General features: G+C 36.8%; 1 protein-coding gene across 2 annotated transcripts in view; it reads left to right on the top strand.

The window, feature by feature from the left end:
* Positions 1-20,687, top strand: part of LOC134301103 (ankyrin repeat and SAM domain-containing protein 6-like) — a 50,030-nt gene extending 29,343 nt beyond the window's left edge. Inside the window, exons 6-16 of one of the 2 annotated variants that reach the window (XM_062985653.1) lie at positions 7,250-7,389; positions 9,848-10,073; positions 10,259-10,308; positions 10,380-10,589; positions 10,938-11,106; positions 12,993-13,186; positions 13,378-13,531; positions 14,931-14,998; positions 16,956-17,072; positions 20,247-20,343; positions 20,438-20,687. In XM_062985653.1, coding sequence (XP_062841723.1) covers positions 7,250-7,389; positions 9,848-10,073; positions 10,259-10,308; positions 10,380-10,589; positions 10,938-11,106; positions 12,993-13,186; positions 13,378-13,531; positions 14,931-14,998; positions 16,956-17,072; positions 20,247-20,343; positions 20,438-20,487 — 1,475 coding nt within the window. In that variant the 3' untranslated portion in view covers positions 20,488-20,687. Of the gene's footprint in view, positions 1-7,249; positions 7,390-9,847; positions 10,074-10,258; positions 10,309-10,379; positions 10,590-10,937; positions 11,107-12,992; positions 13,187-13,377; positions 13,565-14,930; positions 14,999-16,955; positions 17,073-20,246; positions 20,344-20,437 lie in introns of both variants that reach the window. The other variant, XM_062985652.1, reaches the window with a different exon arrangement.
* The last annotated feature ends 3,671 nt before the right edge of the window (positions 20,688-24,358 follow it).

Here is a 24,358-nt window from a genome sequence, read left to right as displayed (position 1 = left end):
GATGTTTTCTCTGCTTGATGCATGGCAATAATTTGACCCTTCTAAAACAGATTAACATCTTCTCCACGACCACAGGATGTGTCTTTCGACATGGTTGTTGAACAAATGAGAAGCTACTCACTGCATCAGTTAGGGTGAAATAACTTGTTGCCAGCTGAAACATAATCACCCATGCAGTAATTATCCAATGGGAGGCTCTTACCTATTTGCTTAGTTAAATCCAGTGATTTAGTGATTTGCTTAGTTAAATCCGGTGACCTTTTTTTGGCTAGGCAGTATATATATATACAGTGGATATAAAAAGTGTACACACCCCTGTTAAAATGCCAGGTTTAGTGATGTAAAAAAAATGAAACCAAGATAAATCATTTCAGAACTTTTTCCACCTTTAATGTGACCTATAACCTGTACATCTCAATTGAAAAACAAACTGAAATCTTTAGGGGGAAGAAGTAAAAAATAAAAAAATAAAATAATGTGGTTGCATAAGTGTGCACACCCTCTTATAACTGGGGGTGTGGCTGTGTTCAGAATGAACCTATTACATTCAAACTCATGTTAAATAGGAATCAGTAGACACCTGCCATCATTTTAAATGCCTCTGATTAACCCCAAATAAGTTCAGTTGTTATAGTAGGCTTTTCCTGACATTTTCTTAGTCGCGTCTTACAGCAAAAATCATGGTCTGCAGAGAGATCCCAAAGCATCAGCGGGATCTCATTGTCAAAAGGCATCAGTCTGGAGAAGGGTACAAAAGAATTTCCAAGGCATTAGATATACCATGGAACACAGTGAAGACAGTCATTATCAAGTGGAGAAAATATAGGACAACAGTGACATTGCCAAGAACAGGACGTCCCTTCAAAATTGATGAAAAGACAAGAAGAAAACTGGTCAGGGAGGCTACCAAGAGGCCTACAGCAACATTAAAGGAGTTGCAGGAATTTCTGGCACGTACTGGCTGTGTACTACATATGACAACAATATCCCGTATTCTTCGTATGTCTGGACTATGGGGTAGGGTGGCAAGACGGAAGCCTCTTCTTACGAAAAAAAACATCCAAGCCCGGCTAAATTTGGCAAAAACGCATTTGAACTCTCCTAAAAGCATGTGGGAAAATGTGTTATGCTCTGATGAAACCAAGGTTGAACTTTTCAGCCATAATTCCAAAAGGTATGTTTGGCGCAAAAACAACACTGCACATCACCAAAAGAACACCATACCCTCAGTGAAGCATGGTGGTGGCAGCATCATGCTGTGGGGCTGTTTTTCTTCAGCTGGTACTGGGGCCTTAGTCAAGGTGGAGGGAATTATGAACAGTTCCAAATACCAGTCGATGTTGGCACAAAACCTTCAGGTTTCTGCTAGAAAGCTGAAGATGAAGAGGAACTTCATCTTTCAGCACGACAACGACCCAAAGCCTACATCCAAATCAACCAAAAAATGGCTTCACCAGAAGAAGATTAAAGTTTTGGAATGGACCAGCCAGAGCCCAGATCTGAATCCGATTGAAAATCTGTGGGGTGATCTGAAGAGGGCTGTACACAGGAGATGCCCCTGCAATCTGACAGATTTGGAGCTTTTTTGCAAAGAAGAGTGGGCAAATATTGCTAAGTCAAGATGTGCCATGCTGATGGGCTTCTACGCAAAAAGACTGAGTGCTGTAATAACATCAAAAGGTGCTTCAACAAAGTATTAGTTTAAGGGTGTGCACACTTATGCAACCACATTATTTTATTTTTTTATTTTTTACTTCTTCCCCCTAAATATTTCAGTTTGTTTTTCAATTAAGATGTACAGGTTATAGGTCACATTAAAGGTGGTAAAAGTTCTGAAATTATTTATCTTGGTTTAATTTTTTTACATCACTAAACCTGGCATTTTAACAGGGGTGTGTACACTTTTTATATCCACTGTATATATATATATATATATATATATATATAATAATCAAAATTATTAGCCCCCCTTATGAAATCAAATAAAACCCTTATCCTTCCAATGACATGGGCCATAACCTTAAGTGTTTATAGTTTGTGTGCGTCCACAAGAACAAAGACAACATCTGCATAAGGTCAAATGAACATTTTTATTTGTTTGCTGAACTGAAACAAGAAAAAAGCAAAAAATGTGCAATGGTCAAAATTATTAGCCCTCTGACAACTAATAGTCAATAGTGTAGCCTTTCTGATCCAAAACTGACAACAACCTCTTCTGGTAGTTTCTAACTAAGTTGGCACATGTCTGGATTTTAGCCCATTTGTCCTTGGCAAATTGTTCAAGATTATGCAAATTGCTTGGTCTCTAAGCATGGACCCGAACCTTAAGCTCCCTCCACAGATTCTCGATAGGATTGAGATCAGGGCTCTGAGAGGGCCACTCCAAAACCTTGATTTTGGTGTCTTTCAAAAAGTTTTTGACTAACTTTGATGTATGCCTTGGGTCATTGTCTTGTTGGAAGACCCAGTGATGACCTAACCCTAGACTGGCAGCAGATGTCTTGATGTTGTTCTTCAAAATATCCACATAATCCTCTTTGTTCATAGTCCCATGTACCCGAACAAGGTTTCCTGTCCCTGAAGCAGCAAAACAGCCCCACAGCATTATGCTTCCACCAGCATGCTTCATTGTGGGGACAGTATTTTTAGGGTTGAAGGCCTCGCCCTTCCTACTAAAAACAAAAGCAGCATCCATATGCCCAAACAGCTCAAGTTTGGTTTCATCAGACCAAAGGACAGACTTCAAAAACTCACCCTCATGTTTCAGTTCAGTCGGGCTTTGGTGTGCCGCTGTGAGAGCAATGGGGTTTTTCTTGGATGATGACCACGAAGTCCACCACGATGAAGAGCCCTCACAACAGTCTTGCGTGAAACATCAAGTCCAGAGGAAGCCAGCTCAGCAACAATCATCTTTGCAGAGGTCCGGGGATTTTTGTTGACATCTCTAATTATTTTTCGCTGCAAAGTTTTGGAAATCTTGCGTTTTCGACCATGGCCAGGTTTATTTTTAACAGACTTTGTTTCTTTGTGCTTTGCGATGATGCAACGCACAGCTGTTTTAGAAACCATGAAACGCTTGGAAATGGCAGTATATCCTTCCCCTGAAGATGAAGGTCCACTATTTTCTGTCTGAGGTCCAGACTGATTTCTTTGCTTTTTGGCATGATGATATTGCTTCTTACAAAGATTATTGAGCAACCCTAGAGTATCCCTTTCATTCAAGCAGTCAAATGATACTAACTCTGCTTCTTGGAGTCACTTAAATAAGGTTCAGTGCTAATTGATTGCTCAGGTGTGTTTTCAAACCTAATTGACTGCTCAGGTGTGGTTTCAAACCCAGTTCATTTGTTTTGAAAGCACAAAATCACATGGGGGCTAATAATTTTGACCATCTCAGTTTTCACCAGATTTTTCATAAAGAAATCTTGAATATTTATTTTACATTCTAAAGTGTACCAAAATGGGGCCATATCATTGATGAATAATTTACTATATGAAATTTTATGAATATTGCAAAAATTGGGCACTATTTTAGAAATTATTAGGGGGCTAATAATTTTAACCTTAACTGTGTATATATATATACAGTGTATCACAAAAGTGAGTACACCCCTCACATTTCTGCAAATATTTTATTATATCTTTTCATGGGACAACACTATAGAAATAAAACTTGGATATAACTTCTGAAAATAACTCAACACACAGCCATTAATGTCTAAATGGCTGGCAACATAAGTGAGTACACCCCACAGTGAACATGTCCAAATTGTGCCCAAAGTGTCAATATTTTGTGTGACCACCATTATTATCCAGCACTGCCTTAACCCTCCTGGGCATGGAATTCACCAGAGCTGCACAGGTTGCTACTGGAATCCTCTTCCACTCCTCCATGATGACATCACGGAGCTGGTGGATGTTAGACACCTTGAACTCCTCCACCTTCCACTTGAGGATGCGCCACAGGTGCTCAATTGGGTTTAGTCCATCACCTTTACCTTCAGCTTCCTCAGCAAGGCAGTTGTCATCTTGGAGGTTGTGTTTGGGGTCGTTATCGTGTTGGAAAACTGCCATGAGGCCCAGTTTTCGAAGGGAGGGGATCATGCTCTGTTTCAGAATGTCACAGTACATGTTGGAATTCATGTTTCCCTCAATGAACTGCAGCTCCCCAGTGCCAGCAACACTCATGCAGCCCAAGACCATGATGCTACCACCACCATGCTTGACTGTAGGCAAGATACAGTTGTCTTGGTACTTCTCACCAGGGCGCCGCCACACATGCTGGACACCATCTGAGCCAAACAAGTTTATCTTGGTCTCGTCAGACCACAGGGCATTCCAGTAATCCATGTTCTTGGACTGCTTGTCTTCAGCAAACTGTTTGCGGGCTTTCTTGTGCGTCAGCTTCCTTCTGGGATGACGACCATGCAGACCGAGTTGATGCAGTGTGCGGCGTATGGTCTGAGCACTGACAGGCTGACCTCCCACGTCTTCAACCTCTGCAGCAATGCTGGCAGCACTCATGTGTCTATTTTTTAAAGCCAACCTCTGGATATGACGCCGAACACGTGGACTCAACTTCTTTGGTCGACCCTGGCGAAGCCTGTTCCGAGTGGAACCTGTCCTGGAAAACCGCTGTATGACCTTGGCCACCATGCTGTAGCTCAGTTTCAGGGTGTTAGCAATCTTCTTATAGCCTAGGCCATCTTTGTGGAGAGCAACAATTCTATTTCTCACATCCTCAGAGAGTTCTTTGCCATGAGGTGCCATGTTGAATATCCAGTGGCCAGTATGAGAGAATTGTACCCAAAACACCAAATTTAACAGCCCTGCTGCCCATTTACACCTGGGACCTTGACACATGACACCAGGGAGGGACAACGACACATTTGGGCACAATTTGGACATGTTCACTGTGGGGTGTACTCCTTTATGTTGCCAGCTAATTAGACATTAATGGCTGTGTGTTGAGTTATTTTCAGAAGACAGTAAATCTATATACAGTGTATCACAGAAGTGAGTACACCCCTCACATTTCTGCAGATATTTAAGTATATCTTTTCATGGGACAACACTGACAAAATGACACTTTGACACAATGAAAAGTAGTCTGTGTGCAGCTTATATAACAGTGTAAATTTATTCTTCCCTCAAAATAACTCAATATACAGCCATTAATGTCTAAACCACTGGTAACAAAAGTGAGTACACCCCTTATTGAAAGTTCCTGAAGTGTCAATATTTTGTGTGGCCACCATTATTTCCCAGAACTGCCTTAACTCTCCTGGGCATGGAGTTTACCAGAGCTTCACAGGTTGCCACTGGAATGCTTTTCCACTCCTCCATGACGACATCACGGAGCTGGCGGATATTCGAGACTTTGTGCTCCTCCACCTTCCGCTTGAGGATGCCCCAAAGATGTTCTATTGGGTTTAGGTCTGGAGACATGCTTGGCCAGTCCATCACCTTTACCCTCAGCCTCTTCAATAAAGCAGTGGTCGTCTTAGAGGTGTGTTTGGGGTCATTATCATGCTGGAACACTGCCCTGCGACCCAGTTTCCGGAGGGAGGGGATCATGCTCTGCTTCAGTATTTCACAGTACATATTGGAGTTCATGTGTCCCTCAATGAAATGTAACTCCCCAACACCTGCTGCACTCATGCAGCCCCAGACCATGGCATTCCCACCACCATGCTTGACTGTAGGCATGACACACTTATCTTTGTACTCCTCACCTGATTGCCGCCACACATGCTTGAGACCATCTGAACCAAACAAATTAATCTTGGTCTCATCAGACCATAGGACATGGTTCCAGTAATCCATGTCCTTTGTTGACATGTCTTCAGCAAACTGTTTGCGGGCTTTCTTGTGTAGAGACTTCAGAAGAGGCTTCCTTCTGGGGTGACAGCCATGCAGACCAATTTGATGTAGTGTGCGGCGTATGGTCTGAGCACTGACAGGCTGACCCCCCACCTTTTCAATCTCTGCAGCAATGCTGACAGCACTCCTGCGCCTATCTTTCAAAGACAGCAGTTGGATGTGACGCTGAGCATGTGCACTCAGCTTCTTTGGACAACCAACGCAAGGTCTGTTCTGAGTGGATCCTGCTCTTTTAAAACGCTGGATGATCTTGGCCACTGTGCTGCAGCTCAGTTTCAGGGTGTTGGCAATCTTCTTGTAGTCTTGGCCATCTTCATGTAGCGCAACAATTCGTCTTTTAAGATCCTCAGAGAGTTATTTGCAATGAGGTGCCATGTTGGAACTTTCAGTGACCAGTATGAGAGAGTGTGAGAGCTGTACTACTAAATTGAACACACCTGCTCCCTATGCACACCTGAGACCTAGTAACACTAACAAATCACATGACATTTTGGAGGGAAAATGACAAGCAGTGCTCAATTTGGACATTTAGGGGTGTAATCTCTTAGGGGTGTACTCACTTTTGTTGCCGGTGGTTTAGACATTAATGGCTGTATATTGAGTTATTTTGAGGGAAGAATAAATTTACACTGTTATATAAGCTGCACACAGACTACTTTTCATTGTGTCAAAGTGTCATTTTGTCAGTGTTGTCCCATGAAAAGATATACTTAAATATCTGCAGAAATGTGAGGGGTGTACTCACTTTTGTGATACACTGTATATATACATACATGTATACAGTGTATCACAAAAGTGAGTACACCCCTCACATTTCTGCAAATATTTCATTATATCTTTTCATGGGACAACACTATAGACATGAAACTTGGATATAACTTAGAGTAGTCAGAGTACAGCTTGTATAGCAGTGTAGATTTACTATATATTTATACGATATATTTTTGGTTGGTGGAGCCCAGCAGTGACAGTAATTGTAGAACTACAAAGCCCTCCTATATGGTAAGTGGAGCCGATAAATTGGACAGTGAGTGTAGAAACGAGGAGGTGGTTTTAATGTTATGGCCGATCGGTGTATATATATTTGTTTATATTTACAAAACTGCATTAAGCTGGTTGGAAATCTTTGTACTTTGAAATCTTTTTTGTCAGTTAAATAAAAGTTTGAAAAAATTAATTATTCACAAATTGCAAATGCATATTTTAATTGCATTTTACAAAATGTCCTTTTTTCCATATTTGGGATTGTATAATTAACCTATTCTTAAATACAAAAATACCATATTACAATGTCTATTCCTTACTCTTTTAATCTGTTTTTAATATATATTTCCTTTTTCATTTTTTAAATGTTTCGATTTTTAAGACACTGAATTAGTGAGGCTGTTAGCTGCTGTGTGTATGATGGTGGATAAAGACAAGAGTAAGCCAAGAGACAAGATCTGTACCAAGAAACATCTGTCTCCCAATAAACCTGCACCACCAGATGATAAAGGAGGCCTAAAGGTATGGCTATGACAATAAAACTTGAATCTTATACATTTATACAGTATCTTAACCTTCTTTTGGAATTATGTTTTATGATATAATAGCAGTTGTAAACTTTTTATGCGAAATTATTATTATTATTAGTATTGTTTTTTCTACGTTCCTGCATGTACTGTCACTGTCTTCTTTGTTGAACTAAGTAAACCAACACTCCTGCATGTCAGGAACAATGCAAAAGTATGTTTTGGCACACTTTTTACCAATCAAAATTAAGAATTTACCAGCACTGTGATATGACTTTTAAAAATACTTTGATCTCTAACACTTTTTACATAACACATTTTACTTCACTTTAAACGTAATCTCTGTGAAACTAGAATTCATGGATGTCCATGGAATTACTCAGGTCTAGTTAATAATTAAAATATGAATTGGAACATTTAACATTTTTTGTTAAAATGTAGTAAAAAAGAAACGTGTACTAAATACAATATGCAATAGGATTAAAAGCAAATGGATTACAGTGCTTCCGCAGCGGCATCTATACCACCAATCAATCAGCGTGGCATATTCAGGACCAGAGGGGGGAGTTTAGGCTTAAGAAGGCAAACCGGCCAGCTGTCCCTCCTGTCTAACCTTACTCAATCATGCAAGTTCTTCCTTTAGAACATCAGGAGGATTCAGCCATTCAGTAGTGGTATTGCGATAGAGGCTGCTTCCTGCAAATGATACTGGGGCATCAAAGGAATAATTAATGGATAAATGAACAGGGACCTATTAGAGAAGAAGTTAAATATAACAACAAAACTAAATCTGCATGTTTTTAACAAGCCAGCAGCTCAAAATAACCTAAGACAATATTCAAAAATGGCCTAGCCAGTCTTCTGATTTAAATCCCATTGGAAGTTTATAGAGGACTGTAAAAATGCAAGTCTTTCAGTCCCTTGACACCTTAGGAAGTTGTTTGGGCCTGATTTTAACTAAATCTAAATACATCTAAACATAATATTCAATGTATTACCAAATTTACTTTGTTTTGTTTAATTATGCACTTACTATGAAATTGTTCTTTGTCTTCATGACGTTCCAAAATTGTGACATAGGTCATTTAAGACTAATCAAATTGTGAAATGTTAAAAAAATATACTAATTCTCCAAGTAACTCCATTTTCATATAATTGTCCATTAAGTGAACAATTATATTTACATGGCAGCAGTTCAATACATTGTGCATTGTTATACTGACTAGGGATGTCCCGATCACGTTTTTTTGTTCCCGATCCCGACCCGATCATTAATTTTGTTCCCGATCCGATACCGAGTCTCAAACCGATACTTGTATTTTCTAGATATTGTCTAGATAAGAACTAGATAATACTGTTCACACAGTGCACACTTCAAGTACATTACAGTTATTCAAATTAATCCAATGTGTATGTTTAACAACTGAATAGCTCTGCAGTGCTGTAGGAAAAAAATTGCCTGCATCTAAGCTATTGCTTAACTTTCTTTTCTTTTTACAAAATAAAAGTAAACAAACATAGTGCAGCATTGTAGTAGTAAAACTAGAACACTCGAAATGGGTGAGATAATTACAGTTTCATTTTGAACTTTATATTAAAAGAACATAATTCTGTTTAATGCAGTGATACACTAAAAATTAACAGAAATCTCCACTCAGAAGTGGTGTAGCAGCTTAACTTGAATATAAAAAAAAACAAATAAGTTACTTAACAGCATTACAGTAAAACCTGAATACCAAAATAAAATGGAAAGTCACTATTTTGTTATGAAGGAAATACAGTTCTTAAAGTGCTTGTATTGTGACAATGGTTTGATGGACGTTTCTATGCGAAGTGAGTGTGTTTTGACCCTTTGGGGCTTCCATAGTGCATGGAATTAGCGTGCTTGGCTCTAGCTGTCTGCTATTCGGTACCGTAACAGAAGAAGTTAATAAAGTGTTATGCTCCTGACAATTTTTGAATATAGCGTGTATTTATTTCTTTATTAAGCAAGTGCATCACTACGACGCTCGGTTACATAACTAAGCCAATCAGAGTGCTTGATACTGAGATGTTGTTCAGTCTTGTAACACATAAACTCGTAAAAGCTGTATGTTATGGTCCTGAAGTTTTCATACTCGGATTAAAAGTTATTGTTTTGTAAACCAGTGTAAAACAAAAGATTGGGATTACGATCGGCATTAGTAAAGCCGATACCGATCAGTTAAAAAATGCCTTGATCGGCCCCGATTCCGATCTTTGAGATCGGATCGGGACATTCCTAATACTGACATGTAACTATACATGTACAGTTAGGAGCTTTGTGAGGTCAGGAGACCTAACCCATTAGCATTTTTACCAACAATTTTTAACAACATGACAGACAGACTTAAGTAAATGTTTAAACAAGCTGTGTGTGTGTGTGTGTGTGTGTGTGTGTGTGTGTGTTCCTCATTCTTATGTGCCCTTTTCAGTCCTGGTGGAATCGGATGTCTAATCGTTTTCGTAGGCTAAAGCTGACACACACACTAAGGCATGGGCTCTCTTCCAATCGTTTAGCACCATTTTATTATTATCCAGATGCTCTGCTGGATACTACGATGAGGGCAGAGGGCAGAACAGGCACGAGCAGTCCCCCTGCTAAAGCCACCACTATGAATGACATCTCCATTGCATGGCCTCCTAACAGAAATGACCAGAGTAAAATCCTTTTTTAAATTATATTATTTGTTTGTTGGTGTATTAAATTTAAATCGTCTTTGCACATTTGCAGTATTCCATGTAACATCCCATGTTTTTTAGATTATACAAAAAAAGAAATTAAGTCTGATTTTATTTAATACATAATACATACCGGTAAGTCAGTTGTGTTGTGATGTTTGAAGGTTTTGGTAGAACCAGCAGTGAGAAAGATGACTTCCTTATTACAACAATGGTAAGCAAAGCACTTTTTGTAACATATAATGCATGTGAACCTGTGTTTTAATAACTGTTCCTCTTCTTCAGTTGAGAAACGGTGCACCTTTGACACGCTTGCCTAGTGACAAGCTTAAAGCAGTTATCCCACCATTCCTGCCTCCATCCAATTTTGAGTCGTGGAACTCAGACCATTCACGGGTTATGAAAGAGGGATCCAGGGCAAACGAGCAACCACGCCTGGCTATGCCTCAAAGACCAAGCAAAGCCAGTTTTAACAACAGTGGAAACTCTGATATAGTAAGTGTTTTTTTGTTTTTTTATTTCATAGTTTAATATTTAAAACATACTCATAGTTATAAAAACAGTATTTTTATATTTTAAAGTATTATTTTGTTAAGCAGAAATACATTTAATCTATGTTGTACAGTAAAAAGTCAATAGAAGACCAGTGACATGATTCCTTTAGTATGTTTTTAATTTTCATTAAACCAGCAACATTGTGTTTGTGTCCAAAGATCGGAGACTTATTTAGATGTTATACCATGTAGCATAGATATAATAATTCAGAATTTAAATAATGCTTATGATGGGGTAAGTGCATGGTGTGTTTTCTCCGATTGTTAAATGCATTTTTAATTCTTTTAGACATCCATAAGTCGAGTAGTGAGCAGATCCATGAAGTTTCCCAGTATTAGTAAGGTACCCTCTTCCTCCCCCTCTAATTCGGGCAACTATAACTCTCCTCACTCATCAGGTGGCTCCAACGGAGTGGGAGCTGTCACTCGACATGCTTCAGACTTACACAGCCGTTCAGGTACCATTTTTAACTTTGCACAAACTAGAGCTGTAGTCAAGACCATAAAAAGCCAACGAGAGAAAGACTAAGACCAAGTTTTAACTAGAATTTAACTTTTTCTTGTAAAATGTTTGGCTGAATCATATAGGTATGCATTATTGTAATTGTTGCTTTTATATATTGGAGTCTGCTAAATACCTTTGGTTATTATGTAAACACAGTAATGATTAGGTGGTAAAACAATTTTACCAGTGCTTAAGAGGTTACAGAGGCAAAAACAACACATAATAAACTTTTTTTGTACTAATTATAACATGACTGGAAAATGTAAGTAGTTTTATTTACACTTTTTTTTACTTTATATTACTAACCACAAAATGCCACTCCCACCCCTACAAATAAACCCTAAAACATGTCTAAATCTAGCCTGTAGCTGTTCAGCAGCAGTTTACCCTTGCATTGGATTGGAAGTTGTACCTTTGTGAATGGTTACATTTTAAATATTACTAAATTTTCAAATATGTACTGCCATTCTGTCACAGTTAAATGTGAGCTTGCAAACTCAAAACACAAAATGATGGATAAAAAAAATTATTTACATATGTAGCACTATTTAAATTCTTCACAAATTTAAAAAAACACAGGCAAAATTGTCCAAAATCAGTAAATCTTATTTCCTCCAACTGCTCCCCTGAATAGCAAAACCCAGTTGAAGATTTCTCTCTTGAAGATTCATTAACCATTCCCAGTACAATTGCAGTTGGCTTTGTTGATATACTTTATTTTTATCTTTAATTGACCTTTTTTAAATGCAATAATCCAATCAGATTTCAATAGTTTTAAAAGGTTTACCGTTGGTCAATTATTCTATGACTCTTTTTTTTTTTTGCGCTGTCTGGTATTTTGAGTTTCAAGAATTTCCAAAAGGCAATTTGTGCCATTGACCATTGTAATTTTTTGTACTTCTTTTGTATATGCTTTAGAGTTCAGCAGCATACAGACAAGTAAAAAATTAAGAAAAGCAAAATAATTTTGCAAAATACCAAGCAATTGATATCCTACTGTTATTTGTGGATAAAAAAGTTTTTTTGGACCATTATGGCAAAACAATGAAAAAAAAATGAATTGATAGTACGTTTGTAATTCGGTTACTAGGAGCTTAAGCATCACAAAGACTGCTAAACTGGCTAATATTTCAATAAGAACAGAGAAGTATGATCTTCATTTAGGCCTTTGGAAAATACATCAGTTTTAAAAAAAGGGAATGCTGAAAGTAATCAGCCTAATTATGATGCTACATTTGCAACATTACTTTAATGAATATGAGAATTATGTAGATCAAATGTTATGATATGACTGTCTTAAGTTCAGATTTTAAATAAACAACTAAGGAAGATGTAGCATTGTTTTAGAGTACGTTTTTCATCATTATAATCATAATGCAATTTTGGGGAATATATTATTATCACTGTAGTGCAGTTACATTTACTGAAATATCTATGCCCAGTCATAATTTATTTATTTACTTAAAATAATTTTAACTTCATGTTTTTACACACTTTGGTTACATTCATGACAGAAACGGTAGTTACTGGTTACACAAGATTCATCAGTTCACAAGTTTTAATGTCAAACACAGTCATGGACAATTTTCCAATTCACCTCACTTACATGTCTTTGGACAGTGGGAGGAAACCGGAACTCCTGGAGTAAACCCACGCAGACACGGGCCTAGTCATAATTAAGCTGTTATAGTGAATTGTTCTGGCTCAGTTTATTCAGACACTTAATTAAATACAATAATAATATTTTATTAAATATATTTTATTTTAATTCTGTAATGCTGGGGTTGCTTGCCTTTGTTTAATTTCTGTTAACTGTATTTTCTCTCTTTCTCTTCCCAGGGGGCAGTGTATCTGACAGTGTTTTGTCTCAAATTGTTGCCCAAAAAAAAAGAAATGCAGGCCTTCTTGATGTCAAAGCTCTAGCCCCAGAGGCTACTCCTGCCCCCACACCCCAGCCACCAGTGCCTGATATTAGCTTACCCAGCATCCAAAACAACCCCAGTCTGGTGGCTAATGACTTGCACTCTAGATGGGTATACTGTCGTTTGTTTACATGCAACTCCCTGCAAACATGATCAAACATTTTCCCATATTATAACGATACAAAGCTGTGTTTATTTCATTTGGTTTAAATTATTTATAGCAGAAACCATATTAACAACAGCATTTAAATTTTAAAATTTGCTTTTATAAAAGCATTTGAAAGAGAAATTTATTTCCTCAGAAGCTGGAGGCAAAGAAGAGGCCACAGTCTGGTAATTCCTTCACATCCAAGAGTACATCTTCCACCCTGACACCATCTCCATCCCCAACACCCAAACCTCTAATTGCAGAAACCATCTATTCAAGCTCTTCTCAGCTGCGTTCTAAAAGTAGTGGTGGGTCCAGCAGTGGTACCATCACTGATGAGGGTAAAATGGAAAATTAATAGATATTTGGGTTGATCTGATTAAATGGTGGTCAGAAATGTACTGGCATTTCTACTTTTGTGATTTATTACATTTGTAAAACCTTCTAACGTTAGTTCTTAGTGACCCCCAACCAGGTAAAAAATGCTTGTGTGTCCTATTTTCAATTACACTTAAACGAGGACACCAGCATCCATCGACTGTTATTTATGGCAGTAAAACATTAAAACAAAAGTATGGACTAGGGATGTAAACCTCTGACATGTGACCTGTTGTTCTGCATTACTATTGTACAATCCTGCTTTGTTATACAATTCAGTTTTGCAGATTTGTCACACTAACAAGTTTGAGATTCTCATAGAAGAAAATCTGCAAATCCCATTTGCAGATAAGTTGGAACTTTAAAAAAAAAAAAAAAAACAGAAAAAGAAGTATCTCTAGCCTAATAATTCTTTTGAACCTTTAATTAACTGACAGATATACAAAAAATGTTTTCAATGCTGCATTTTTACAGCAGTCACACTTAAAAAAACAAGTAAACATAAAATTCAGCTTTTTATTTTAAATATTATTTCATTTATTGAAGGAAAACATTATCCATCACCAATTGTCTATAATTTATAATTTTTTTACACAGTCAGCTAATTAACAAATGTAAATTAACAGTTCAGTTCAGTTAGACTCGATTTTTCTTTGGCATGACCTTAAACAAGGTGGCGCAGCAGATAATGCTGTTGTTTTAGAGCAAGACGGTGGCCATGGTCTTTTGGTGTTTTCTCAGAGTGCTCCGGTTTTCAAATCCAAAGACATATAGTCAGGCCAGTTGGAGCTTCTAGAATTTGCTGTAAGTGTGAAAGTGAGTGTGGGTGTATGCGGCTGCCCTGTAATAGACTGGCAACCTCTTCTAGGGGAAAATCCTACCTTTGCTACCTTTTATCGACCGCGGCCCTGAGAGTGATAAAGCGATGGTAAAACAGACAATAAATGAATGAATGATCTTAAACAAGTGGCTAATGTTTGCAAATTAACGCATTTCTGGAAATAAGAGTGAACCAACAAGTGCAGTAGTAACTTAGTGGTTAATATACTGGACTAGTCATCAAAAGATTGATGGCTCAAGCCCCACCACTGACAAGTTGCTCTGCTCTTCTGCTCTTCAGTTAAAAATGGCTGCTCTGTTTTCCTTCAGTAAATTAAATCATTTTTTTTCATAATTCATTGTCTTGTATTACATTTTGTATGATAATTGGAAAACCAGTTAGCATAACAAATTCACAAAAATAAATGAAATCTGTAGAAGAAATCAGAAATGGGGCAAATACTTTTTAATGAACTTGTAATTAAAATGTCATGTTTACTCTTTCTTCAGATGAGCTCTCAGGGATACTGAAGAAACTTTCCTTGGAAAAGTATCAGCCCATTTTTGAAGAACAAGAGGTACTGGCCTTTACAAATGACAAACTTTTCCTTATCATTTGGTTTGTGTCTTTGTTAGTATAACCATTAGAGCCTTAGCCTAATTTTATGATTTTTTTTTTGTGCCCTTAAACCTTTTGGTTACTAACTTTGCAACTCCATGACACTATTACCACCTGCATGGCATTAACAGTAATCTTAAGTGAAAGTGAAATTATAACTATATTGGAAAAGATAAATGGAGGTTAATGGTGTGGAGATCATTTGAAGTGATCAGTTGTGTGATGGAAAAACATATTTAATTGTTTTTGCTCTGAAAAAGAGACATGGACTTACACAGCCAACTACAATTAGAAAAATGAGAAAGAGCCCAAAGCAGGGACTGGTTGGCTGTTTATAGACAAAGAGATAACATGTTTAAAAGGGAGCTAACATTTGTACTGTGACTGCATCAAGGACTGTCTTGTCACAAATTTTGACAGGTTTTTAATCTTGCACAGAGTTTTTCGACCTGCCCAGCTTTTTAATGTACGGGTTAAGTAAGTAACTGTATTAACAAACCTTAGTTCTATTGAACTTGGAACATGATTTATAAGTGATTTCTCAATTCTAATTGAACCTTTATTTAACTGATAAAAATATAAAGAAATTACTTTTAATTTTCTGGTTGACAGTTTTAAAACTGTCATAAGCAAGAGAATTGGTAACAGGTATGGGTATTATAATTGATTAAAAAAAGGAGGATCCACCAAAGGCAAGCAAATATGTTGCTCAACACTTTGTGCCAAACTTCTCAAGATATTATTCAGTCAGTTCAAAAAGAACATGTCTAAACTCAGGAGTGCAAATAATTTAAGCTTTTAACCATCTATCCTATGTAATATTCTGAAAATATTGAGGGTTTCAGAGAAATCTCAGTCCATGTAGGGCAGAAACTACTGCTAAATGTGCATGATAATCGAGCCCTTAGACACCACTGCATGGAAAAACAATCATGCTACTGTTATTAAATAGCAAATTTAATAGCCACAGGGGCTCAAAAGTACTTGAGCCCTACTACGGTACAGGAGATTTGTACCAGCAGCGATCACACTGTATAACGAGCCACTATCAGGACAAACTCATGGAGCATGATCTGGCACTCTGTTTATGGGGCCTACATTATACTCCTGTTAATATTACTTCAAAGGACACTTTACAACAGTTTATTATATTACCACATACTACATATGTCAACCGCTAATATTTACTGCAAATGACACCTTTTAATGGCTTGTTATATTACGTACCACATTTCATATTAGTACTTGTGTACTTTAGTATCTATACTATAATGTATTTTGAGCTGCTCTAATAACTGACTTTCACTGTGGGATTAATTAAGTGATCTATCTATCTGTCTGTCTGTCTGTATAAACCTCTGTTCAGAAGTCATTATTGAGTATGACTTGCAGGGTTGCCAATCTGCTTAAAAAGAAGCCCAATACAACCCTTACCCTACCACAGAGATAAAAAGCTGTCAGACTGCCTTCAAGAATATAAAACAATAAGCAAAGCCTGCTGAGACTTTGTCACAATGAAATCACTATAATCTATTGTAAATTTGACAAAGCTAAATCATGACTTCAAAGAAATGAGTTCTTCTCAATACACAATAGAATCAATAATCGCAATAATTTATAAAAAAAACAAACTAAAAGGAAAAAAACAAGGTTTTGTATGTTATGCTGCTTACATGATTTGTCATCAAAATACATTGTGTTAAAATAAAAATAAAATAAAAGCGGTATTTTAGTAAGGAGGAATTTCAGTTTGACTTTTAAACATCACTGCATAGGCGGCTTATTTTTACTGCAATGTCTCTTGGCAGTATTACTGAAAAGCTCAATATGTCTTTTTATTACTAAAATTATTAATTTATTAATTAATTAATTTAACTAATTATTCATTTCCATGACTCGTTTATTTTTACTTGTAGGTTGACATGGAGGCCTTTTTGACTCTGACTGACAGAGATCTGCAAGAGCTTGGGATTACAACAGATGGGCCCAGACAACAGATCCTAGCAGCAATCTGTGAACTTAACGCTGGCAAGGTATTTAAAGCTACACTTACCATTTAGATGGTGATATAATTACTGACCGTAGCCCAACTGTTGATCTGTACACTGTAACCCCTTTTATACAATCCATTAATGGAACAGAATGGCTAAAGGCTGACATGACCATGTATGGGTGATAGATCATTTCTGTCACTGCAATGCTTCTGCATGGGATAAGCCAATAATTAAGGCCCTACTTAATTCACAACAGTGAAAATCATGTCACGGACTGTAAAATGAAACGTTTCCAATGAAATATGCAGGTTTGTGTTTCGAGATTACAATTTTTTTAATTCGCATAGTGTACAAAATATATGGTGCAAAATGCAATATGAGGTGCCGCTAGCAATCAAACCACAATTAAGGTAGTGTAACATACTTTTCTGTGGTGTACTGTGCTGACAATGTTTGATGTATGTGTGTATTAATTGAGTACATTTTGCCCCTTTGGGATTCCCTAGTTAATGAAAAAGTGTGCTTCTGTACACACATAATCATCTCTCTGCGCCTCAAATAAACAAGCCAGTAAAGTATTATGCTCCTGATAGTTTGTCTATGTACAGTTTATTTCTTTCTGTATAAACTCAGCAAACTCTATAGACGCTCAGTTACATTACCAATCGGTTAGACAAAATGTCCAAGATGTCTAAGTCTAAAGCACTACTCGGGTTACTGAGTTTGGGAGAACTCCTATTTTTGTGGATGTAGAGGGGGGGGGGGGGGGGGGTGTCAAAACATGGATGAGTATTTTCGTGTTTGAGAGGGAGCTATTAAGGTAGGCTGACTGTGTATTGTAGCTTTTATGAGTGTTATTAAATGACTGTTGTGAAATATGGCACTTTTGTTTAAAAATCTATGAAATTGGTGATTTTTGAAAAATGATGTCTGTGAAACGAAACACATTGACACATATGACCGTTTCAAATTTCAGCACTATTTTTAAGTTACATTAGCTAGATTCTGTCTTGAATTCCAACTATATGGATAGTATTTCTCCAGAACGTCATGTCTTCTGTTTGGGTCTTCAAGCTTCTTAATGGGCCCCTTCGTTGTTTCTCTAATTGAACCAATCCATTTTGTTGCTAGCCATCCTCTTTTATCTTTAACTTTTTCAAGCATAACTGTTAGCTTTATATTTCAGGTATGACATTATGCTTCTTTTATTATTGACATTTAGATATGTTTAAATTACTGTTGTAACTAGTACATGATTTTGGTGTCATTGCAGTGCTAATAACTGTCTACCCCCTAAATGATATCTGGTCAGTCGGGATTCTATTGATCCCTTTTCAAGCCATAGACTTGTAAGTCCTTTAAAGTTTCCATTGGCCTCTTGCTAGCTTTCTTGATTAATATCCTGCTGGCTAGGTCATCTGGTTTTGAGGGATGGCCTGAACCTGGTATGGAAAGGTGTTGGTGCTGCCATAAATTTTCCACTTTTTGATAATGCCTTGAACAGTACTAGAGGGATATTGAAAGTTATTAAAAACTTTTTGTATTCTTCTTCTAACATGAGCCTTTCCACAACTTTATCAACTTTACAGCCATTGTGGATTTTGTTTTATCTAGCACTACTAGTAGTGGAGTCCTCAAAGAACAGCTGTTTTTTTCTGAACTAAACAAAATTATTAAAATTGGTGTCAGGTTTGGGCCAGTGAGCCTGGTGCGTGATCTGGATTATGACTGATTGTGTGAATGTGACTGAGCTTGTATCTAAAGTTTAGGAATGTTAGTGTAAGGGCCTGGTTTCTTATTCAAACCAGATGCTTTACTAATTAAGTTATAATAATTTATCAGATTTCAAAAAGTGTATTTTTCATTTAAAATGATGGGTTATAATGTATAAATACAGCTGGGAAAAGTTTGACTTTATTTAAATTTTCATGATATGATGTGGCAAAACAATGTTTTCAGTAGGGTATGATGATTTTTAATAGACACTGTGTGTACTTATGGACACTATGGGTGTGTTCGAAAAGCTAGGAAGCTCTCTACATAGACAGCATTTTACGTCATCCTATGCGCGCTCCCGAGAAGGAGGCTGTTCGAAATCCTAGATGCCTTAATAAGCTGTCTAGTTAGGCATCTAAAAATTGCAATGTTATTTTATAGAACGAGTGAGCATCGGAAGCGTCCTTAGTGATCAAGGCAATCCCAGCATTTAGTGCGGCAGCTCTTCTCTCACAGAAAAAAAACAAACATGGCTGACGTTGCGGAGAAACGAACAGAGTTATTTTCAAACATAAATAAATTATTATTGATTTTTAACTTGTATAAACTTGTACAAGTGTTTTTATTTGCAAGTTCGGGCTTGTCAGCAAATTTAACCATTTTCGGTACACGGTGGGAGATGTTATATTGACATGCTAGTGCGCTGTGCCAACCCATCCCATTGGTTGAATTGCAAGATGCTATCTGTTAGCTTAGTAATCGAAACCCGATGGAATCACTGTCTGAGTAGCACGTTCGAATAACCTGCCTTATAAGTCATTGACTTATTAGAATCCTCTCTACTGAGGCAGCTGCCTATGTAGGCAGTAAGACAGCAAGGCAGCTCCCTAGGTTTTCAAACACACCCTATATGGCCAAAACACTCCTAGAGATATTTAGATAAGGTTTGTAAGCCACACCTCTTGTTAACAGGTGTATAAATTTAATTATGTTGTATGTATGTTTATAAATGTTGCATCAAAAAATGAAATGTCTTGAACCAGGCTATTTTTTTCAACCTTTAGCTGTTTAAACACTCTATCACAAGATTAAATTGCTGTGATGACAAATGTTTAAGTATTCACATGTTTATTTCCTTTGTTTGTGTTGAAACAGCACAAAAAGCTGAGTCAAAAAATAAATCTAATATACTGTAATTCCACTTAGAACTCCAGAAAGAAAAATGTATTAACACCTTATCAAAACTGTAAGACATAACTGAATTTCAATCATGTGATGCTCCTGTAATTTTTTTTGGAGTTTTGGAGCTTACAGTGTTCACTGTCATGCAAGAACAGTCATTGCTAAGAGAGGAAAGGGCCTTTAAAAAACTGTTTTAAATTATTACACCTGTTTACACCTGTTAACAATGGTGTGGCTAAAACATCGCTATATGAATGGTTCATATATGAATTTAGTGTGATAATTGTTTTTATTTATACTGAACTATTTTGATAGGGAAGAGAAAGACAGATACTGCAGGAAACAATGCACAGTTTCCAGTCATCTTTTGGGAGTAGTGCAAGCAACCAGCAACCTCCAGAATCTTTGAACTGTGAGCAAGACAGTCACTACAAAATTTTCACCGCTTCAGTATATCTGGTTGCTTTGATACACATTAATTACTTTTACTTTTTTTCTTTCCAAAGCTCCAACAGTTTGGGAAAGACATCAGCTGCAGACCTTTACCAAGAGGTAACACCTTTGGCCAGATGAAGGATTAATTCTTTGACCAATTTTACAGTTCCAGTAGAGTTTTTTCAGTTTATATAAAACATTTTAGTTGCTGATGTGCCAAAGTGGACTTACTAAAGACTCCGTCTGCCCTCCTTATTACATTAAATGCAATAATACACTGATCAGCCATAACATTAAAACCACCTCCTTGTTTCTACTCTCACTGTCCATTTTATCAGCTCCACTTACCATATATAAGCACTTTGAAGTTCTACAATTACTGACTGTAGTGCATCTGTTTCTTTACATACTTTTTTAGCCTGCTTTCACCTTGTTCTTCAGGGACCCCTACAGGACCACCACAAGGCAGGTATTATTTGGGTGGTGGATCATTCTCAGCACTGCAGTGACCAATGACATGGTGGTGGTTTGTTAGTGTGTGTTGTGCTAGTATGAGTGGATCAGACACAGCAGCGCTGCTGGAGTTTTTCTATACCGTGTCCAATCACTGTCCACTCTATTAGACACTCCTACCTAGTTGGTCCACCTTGTAGATGTAAAGTCAGAGACGATCGCTCATCTATTGCTGCTGTTTGAGTTGGTCATCTTCTACACCTTCATCAATGGTCACAGGACGCTGCCCACTGGGTGCTGTTGGCTGAATATATTTTTGGTTGGTGGACTATTCTCAGTCCAGCAGGGACAGTGAGGTTTTTTTAAAAACTCCAGCAGCGCTGCTGTGTCTGATCCAATTATTCTAGCACAACACTGTCACTGTAGTGCTGAGAATGTTCCACCACCCAAATAATACCTACTCTGTAGTGGTCCTGGGAGAGTCCTGACCATTGAAGAACAGCATGAAAGTGGGCTAACAAAGCATGCAGAGAAACAGATGGACTACAGTCATTAATTGTAGAACTACAAAGTGCTTCTATATGGTAAGTGGAGCTGATAAAATGGACAGTGAGTGTAGAAAGGTGGTTTTAATGTTTAAAGGAGGTGGTTTTAATGTTTTGGCTGATCAGTGTATACCTCACATAGTAATGAGATTTCACATGGCCCAAGCCAACACTTTAAGAAATACTTAAAAGCATAAACTTTGAGCCAAGCATCAATGTTTTTGATTGTCCTGGCTATACAGATACAATTATTCTGATGCAAGTATTTAAGGATATTTGTGGTAAAAAAAAAAGCACATCTTTACACATTATTACATACAGGTTAGTTAATGTAAGTAGTTTGAATGTTGGGTGAAAGTCCTTAAAAGTTTTAAACAAATAAAAACCACACGAATTGTATCCATTTGAGGTCTTAAATTAATATTAAATTTATTTAATTTTGGGATCTAAACAATATAGTTGTTTATATTTGATTTTATATATTTGGATACATTTGTGTCTTTTTCACTTGCTCAACAGTCTGGGTTTTTTTTGTTAATGGGAGACAGGTCTGGAGCACAGCCAGGCCAGTCTAGTAAAATGTGGCCTAGCATTTATTGGCTGAAACAAGAAAGGACATCCCTAAAAATTGTTAATGCCACTCCAAAATGTTTATTTATCACACAGCATAAAAGGAGTCATTTCAGATTCACTGCAGGCTATCCATGTTAACACTCCCCCATAACATGACAAATACTGGCTTTAAAACTTTGTGTTGGTAACAATCAGGATGGTGTTTTTCTTTTTTGCCCAGAAAAGCACAACATAATTTTTTTCCAAAAGGTGGACTTGTCAGGCCACACCACATGTTTTTTAGATCTTAGATAAGCTTGAGCCTAGAAAAGTCTGCAGTGTCTGTATGTTAATGTACGTATGTCACTTGTCCCGAAATTTGGTATACCCCACCCTAAACAATTAATGTATTGCAATAAATAAAGATTTTGAAGTGTAATTGTTTATCTGTTTTTATTTTGGTATATGTTTTTTTCTTAATGCATTTTTAAAAGTAATTTATAAGTTTTTAATTTAAAGAAATCTAAACTATATTTTATGTAATGTTTTCAGAAAGCACTTTGTGATTCTTATCTGTGAAAAGTGCTATATAAATAAATTTTACTTACTTACTAAACCTTGCCCTGCAACTGTAAAATCTGTAAGAACAAAAAGTCACAGTGCTGTCAAGTGTTTCATTACTACCTGATTTCTTTTATTTTTTAATAATGGCACTTAATTGTTTCACATCTTCAAGACAGGATGGGTTACTCAATTAATTAATTAAAAAAAGGTTTTAAAAAGGTAAATTATGGTTCAACTACACACCCAGGCCTAATTACTGCCTGATATTAAAGTTAAACCTAACGGGTTAAAAAGCAATTTTTTGGTTGGTTTTAAAACTCCAGTAAAACACAGTAATAGCCATTATCCTTAAATAGGAAAAATATTTTGGGTGCGTCTCTAGATTTCTGTTCTTCACTGAAACTGGTTGTGGAAACTGGAATGTTGTTTTTAAATTTCCATACAAGTCTCTTTCCAAATCTGTTCTGCTTATGACAATGTTAGGGGAGGTTTACCGATAATTCCGAGCATCACAACACAGGAGGAAGATATTTTTATAGATTACAATTTACAATCAGCTGTTTAATATTGTTCCAGAGTACTTAACAATAAAAGCTTTACATGTATTTTTAAATTCAAATGAAAAACAAATGGTAAACCAAGTTTTTATTTTCTGTACTGCATTAATATGCTTTTGTGACTGGTATTACAGCAGTTTCTGGGATTAGAAGCAAAAAGCTCGGTTGGTCCACCCCAAACAGCATTACAACTCATAAAAATAAACAAGATACTTAGCTTAGAATTATTATTGCTGCCTGCGCAGCTTTGTTTATCTCTTCTTGGTATGTTTAGTTATTTTCTCTCTGTCGTTAGTGATCATTTTACATGTGATTATTTTATATTAGCTGTTGGTCTGACTGAGAAGATTTCAGCATTAGAAGGGGGGAGAAAAAGTGCTAGCAATGCTTAACAATTTTTTAAAGATAGTTATCCACATCTGCATTTATGACATGATTTTTCCTTCATATCAAGCAAAGATGCATGTAGGCCTCAAATGATGCAAATCAGCCTCTTAAATCATATAATAATAAGCACAGGTGGCATTACGGCTTAGTGGGTACTACTGTCCCCTCACAAGCAAGAAGGTCCTGGGTTTGATTTCCAGGTGGAGCGGTTTGGGTCTTTTTATATGGACTTTGTATGTTCTCCCTGTGTCTATGTGGCCTTTTACTCAGCAAATTTCCCCAACAATACATTTTCGTGTAAATTCAATAATTAAGATGTACAGTATTGTTATAAACTACTAGTGTAAAAAATAAATGCAATTATGGGGCAAATAACTTTAAATAATAAAATAACTTATAGATTGGTCATGTCAATTTGATGTATTTAAGACAATTAAAAAGCTTAAAACTGAAAAACTAAAAAAACTCTTTTAGCCTGGTCTCACTGTCTGTGGGAATTTGTGCCCATACAGCGTTTTGTAAATCACTGGTATTGGACACGTAAATCTTATAGAAAGCATTCTTATTACATTAGAGACTTTATAGTCTAGTTGCAAGGCTGAGGGACTCCATATTGATGTCCATAGTTTTAAAATTGGATGTCTATACTGTACAATGCAAGCAATTCGGGGTTTCCTTAGGGGCTTAACAATGGCAAGATGCAGTCGTTGGGTTTGAACCAGCCCACACAACCACAATGGAGACTAATTTTGCATTTCTCCCATAGATAAAAATTTTGCCTAGTATTTATTAGTAAAGTCATGAAAGATGGCCTTAGATAAACAAGTTCTGCCATTCTTTTTAGATTGAACTGTCAATAAAATTTTAATAATTGGAGGTAATTGGAAAAAAGAAGACCATCCAGACTGTTATCTGCAACAAGTCCAAAAGCCAG

Source organism: Trichomycterus rosablanca, chromosome 23 (assembly GCF_030014385.1).
Source record: "Trichomycterus rosablanca isolate fTriRos1 chromosome 23, fTriRos1.hap1, whole genome shotgun sequence".
NCBI classification, from domain to species: domain Eukaryota; kingdom Metazoa; phylum Chordata; class Actinopteri; order Siluriformes; family Trichomycteridae; genus Trichomycterus; species Trichomycterus rosablanca.
This window is presented reverse-complemented; position numbering and strand designations above follow the sequence as displayed.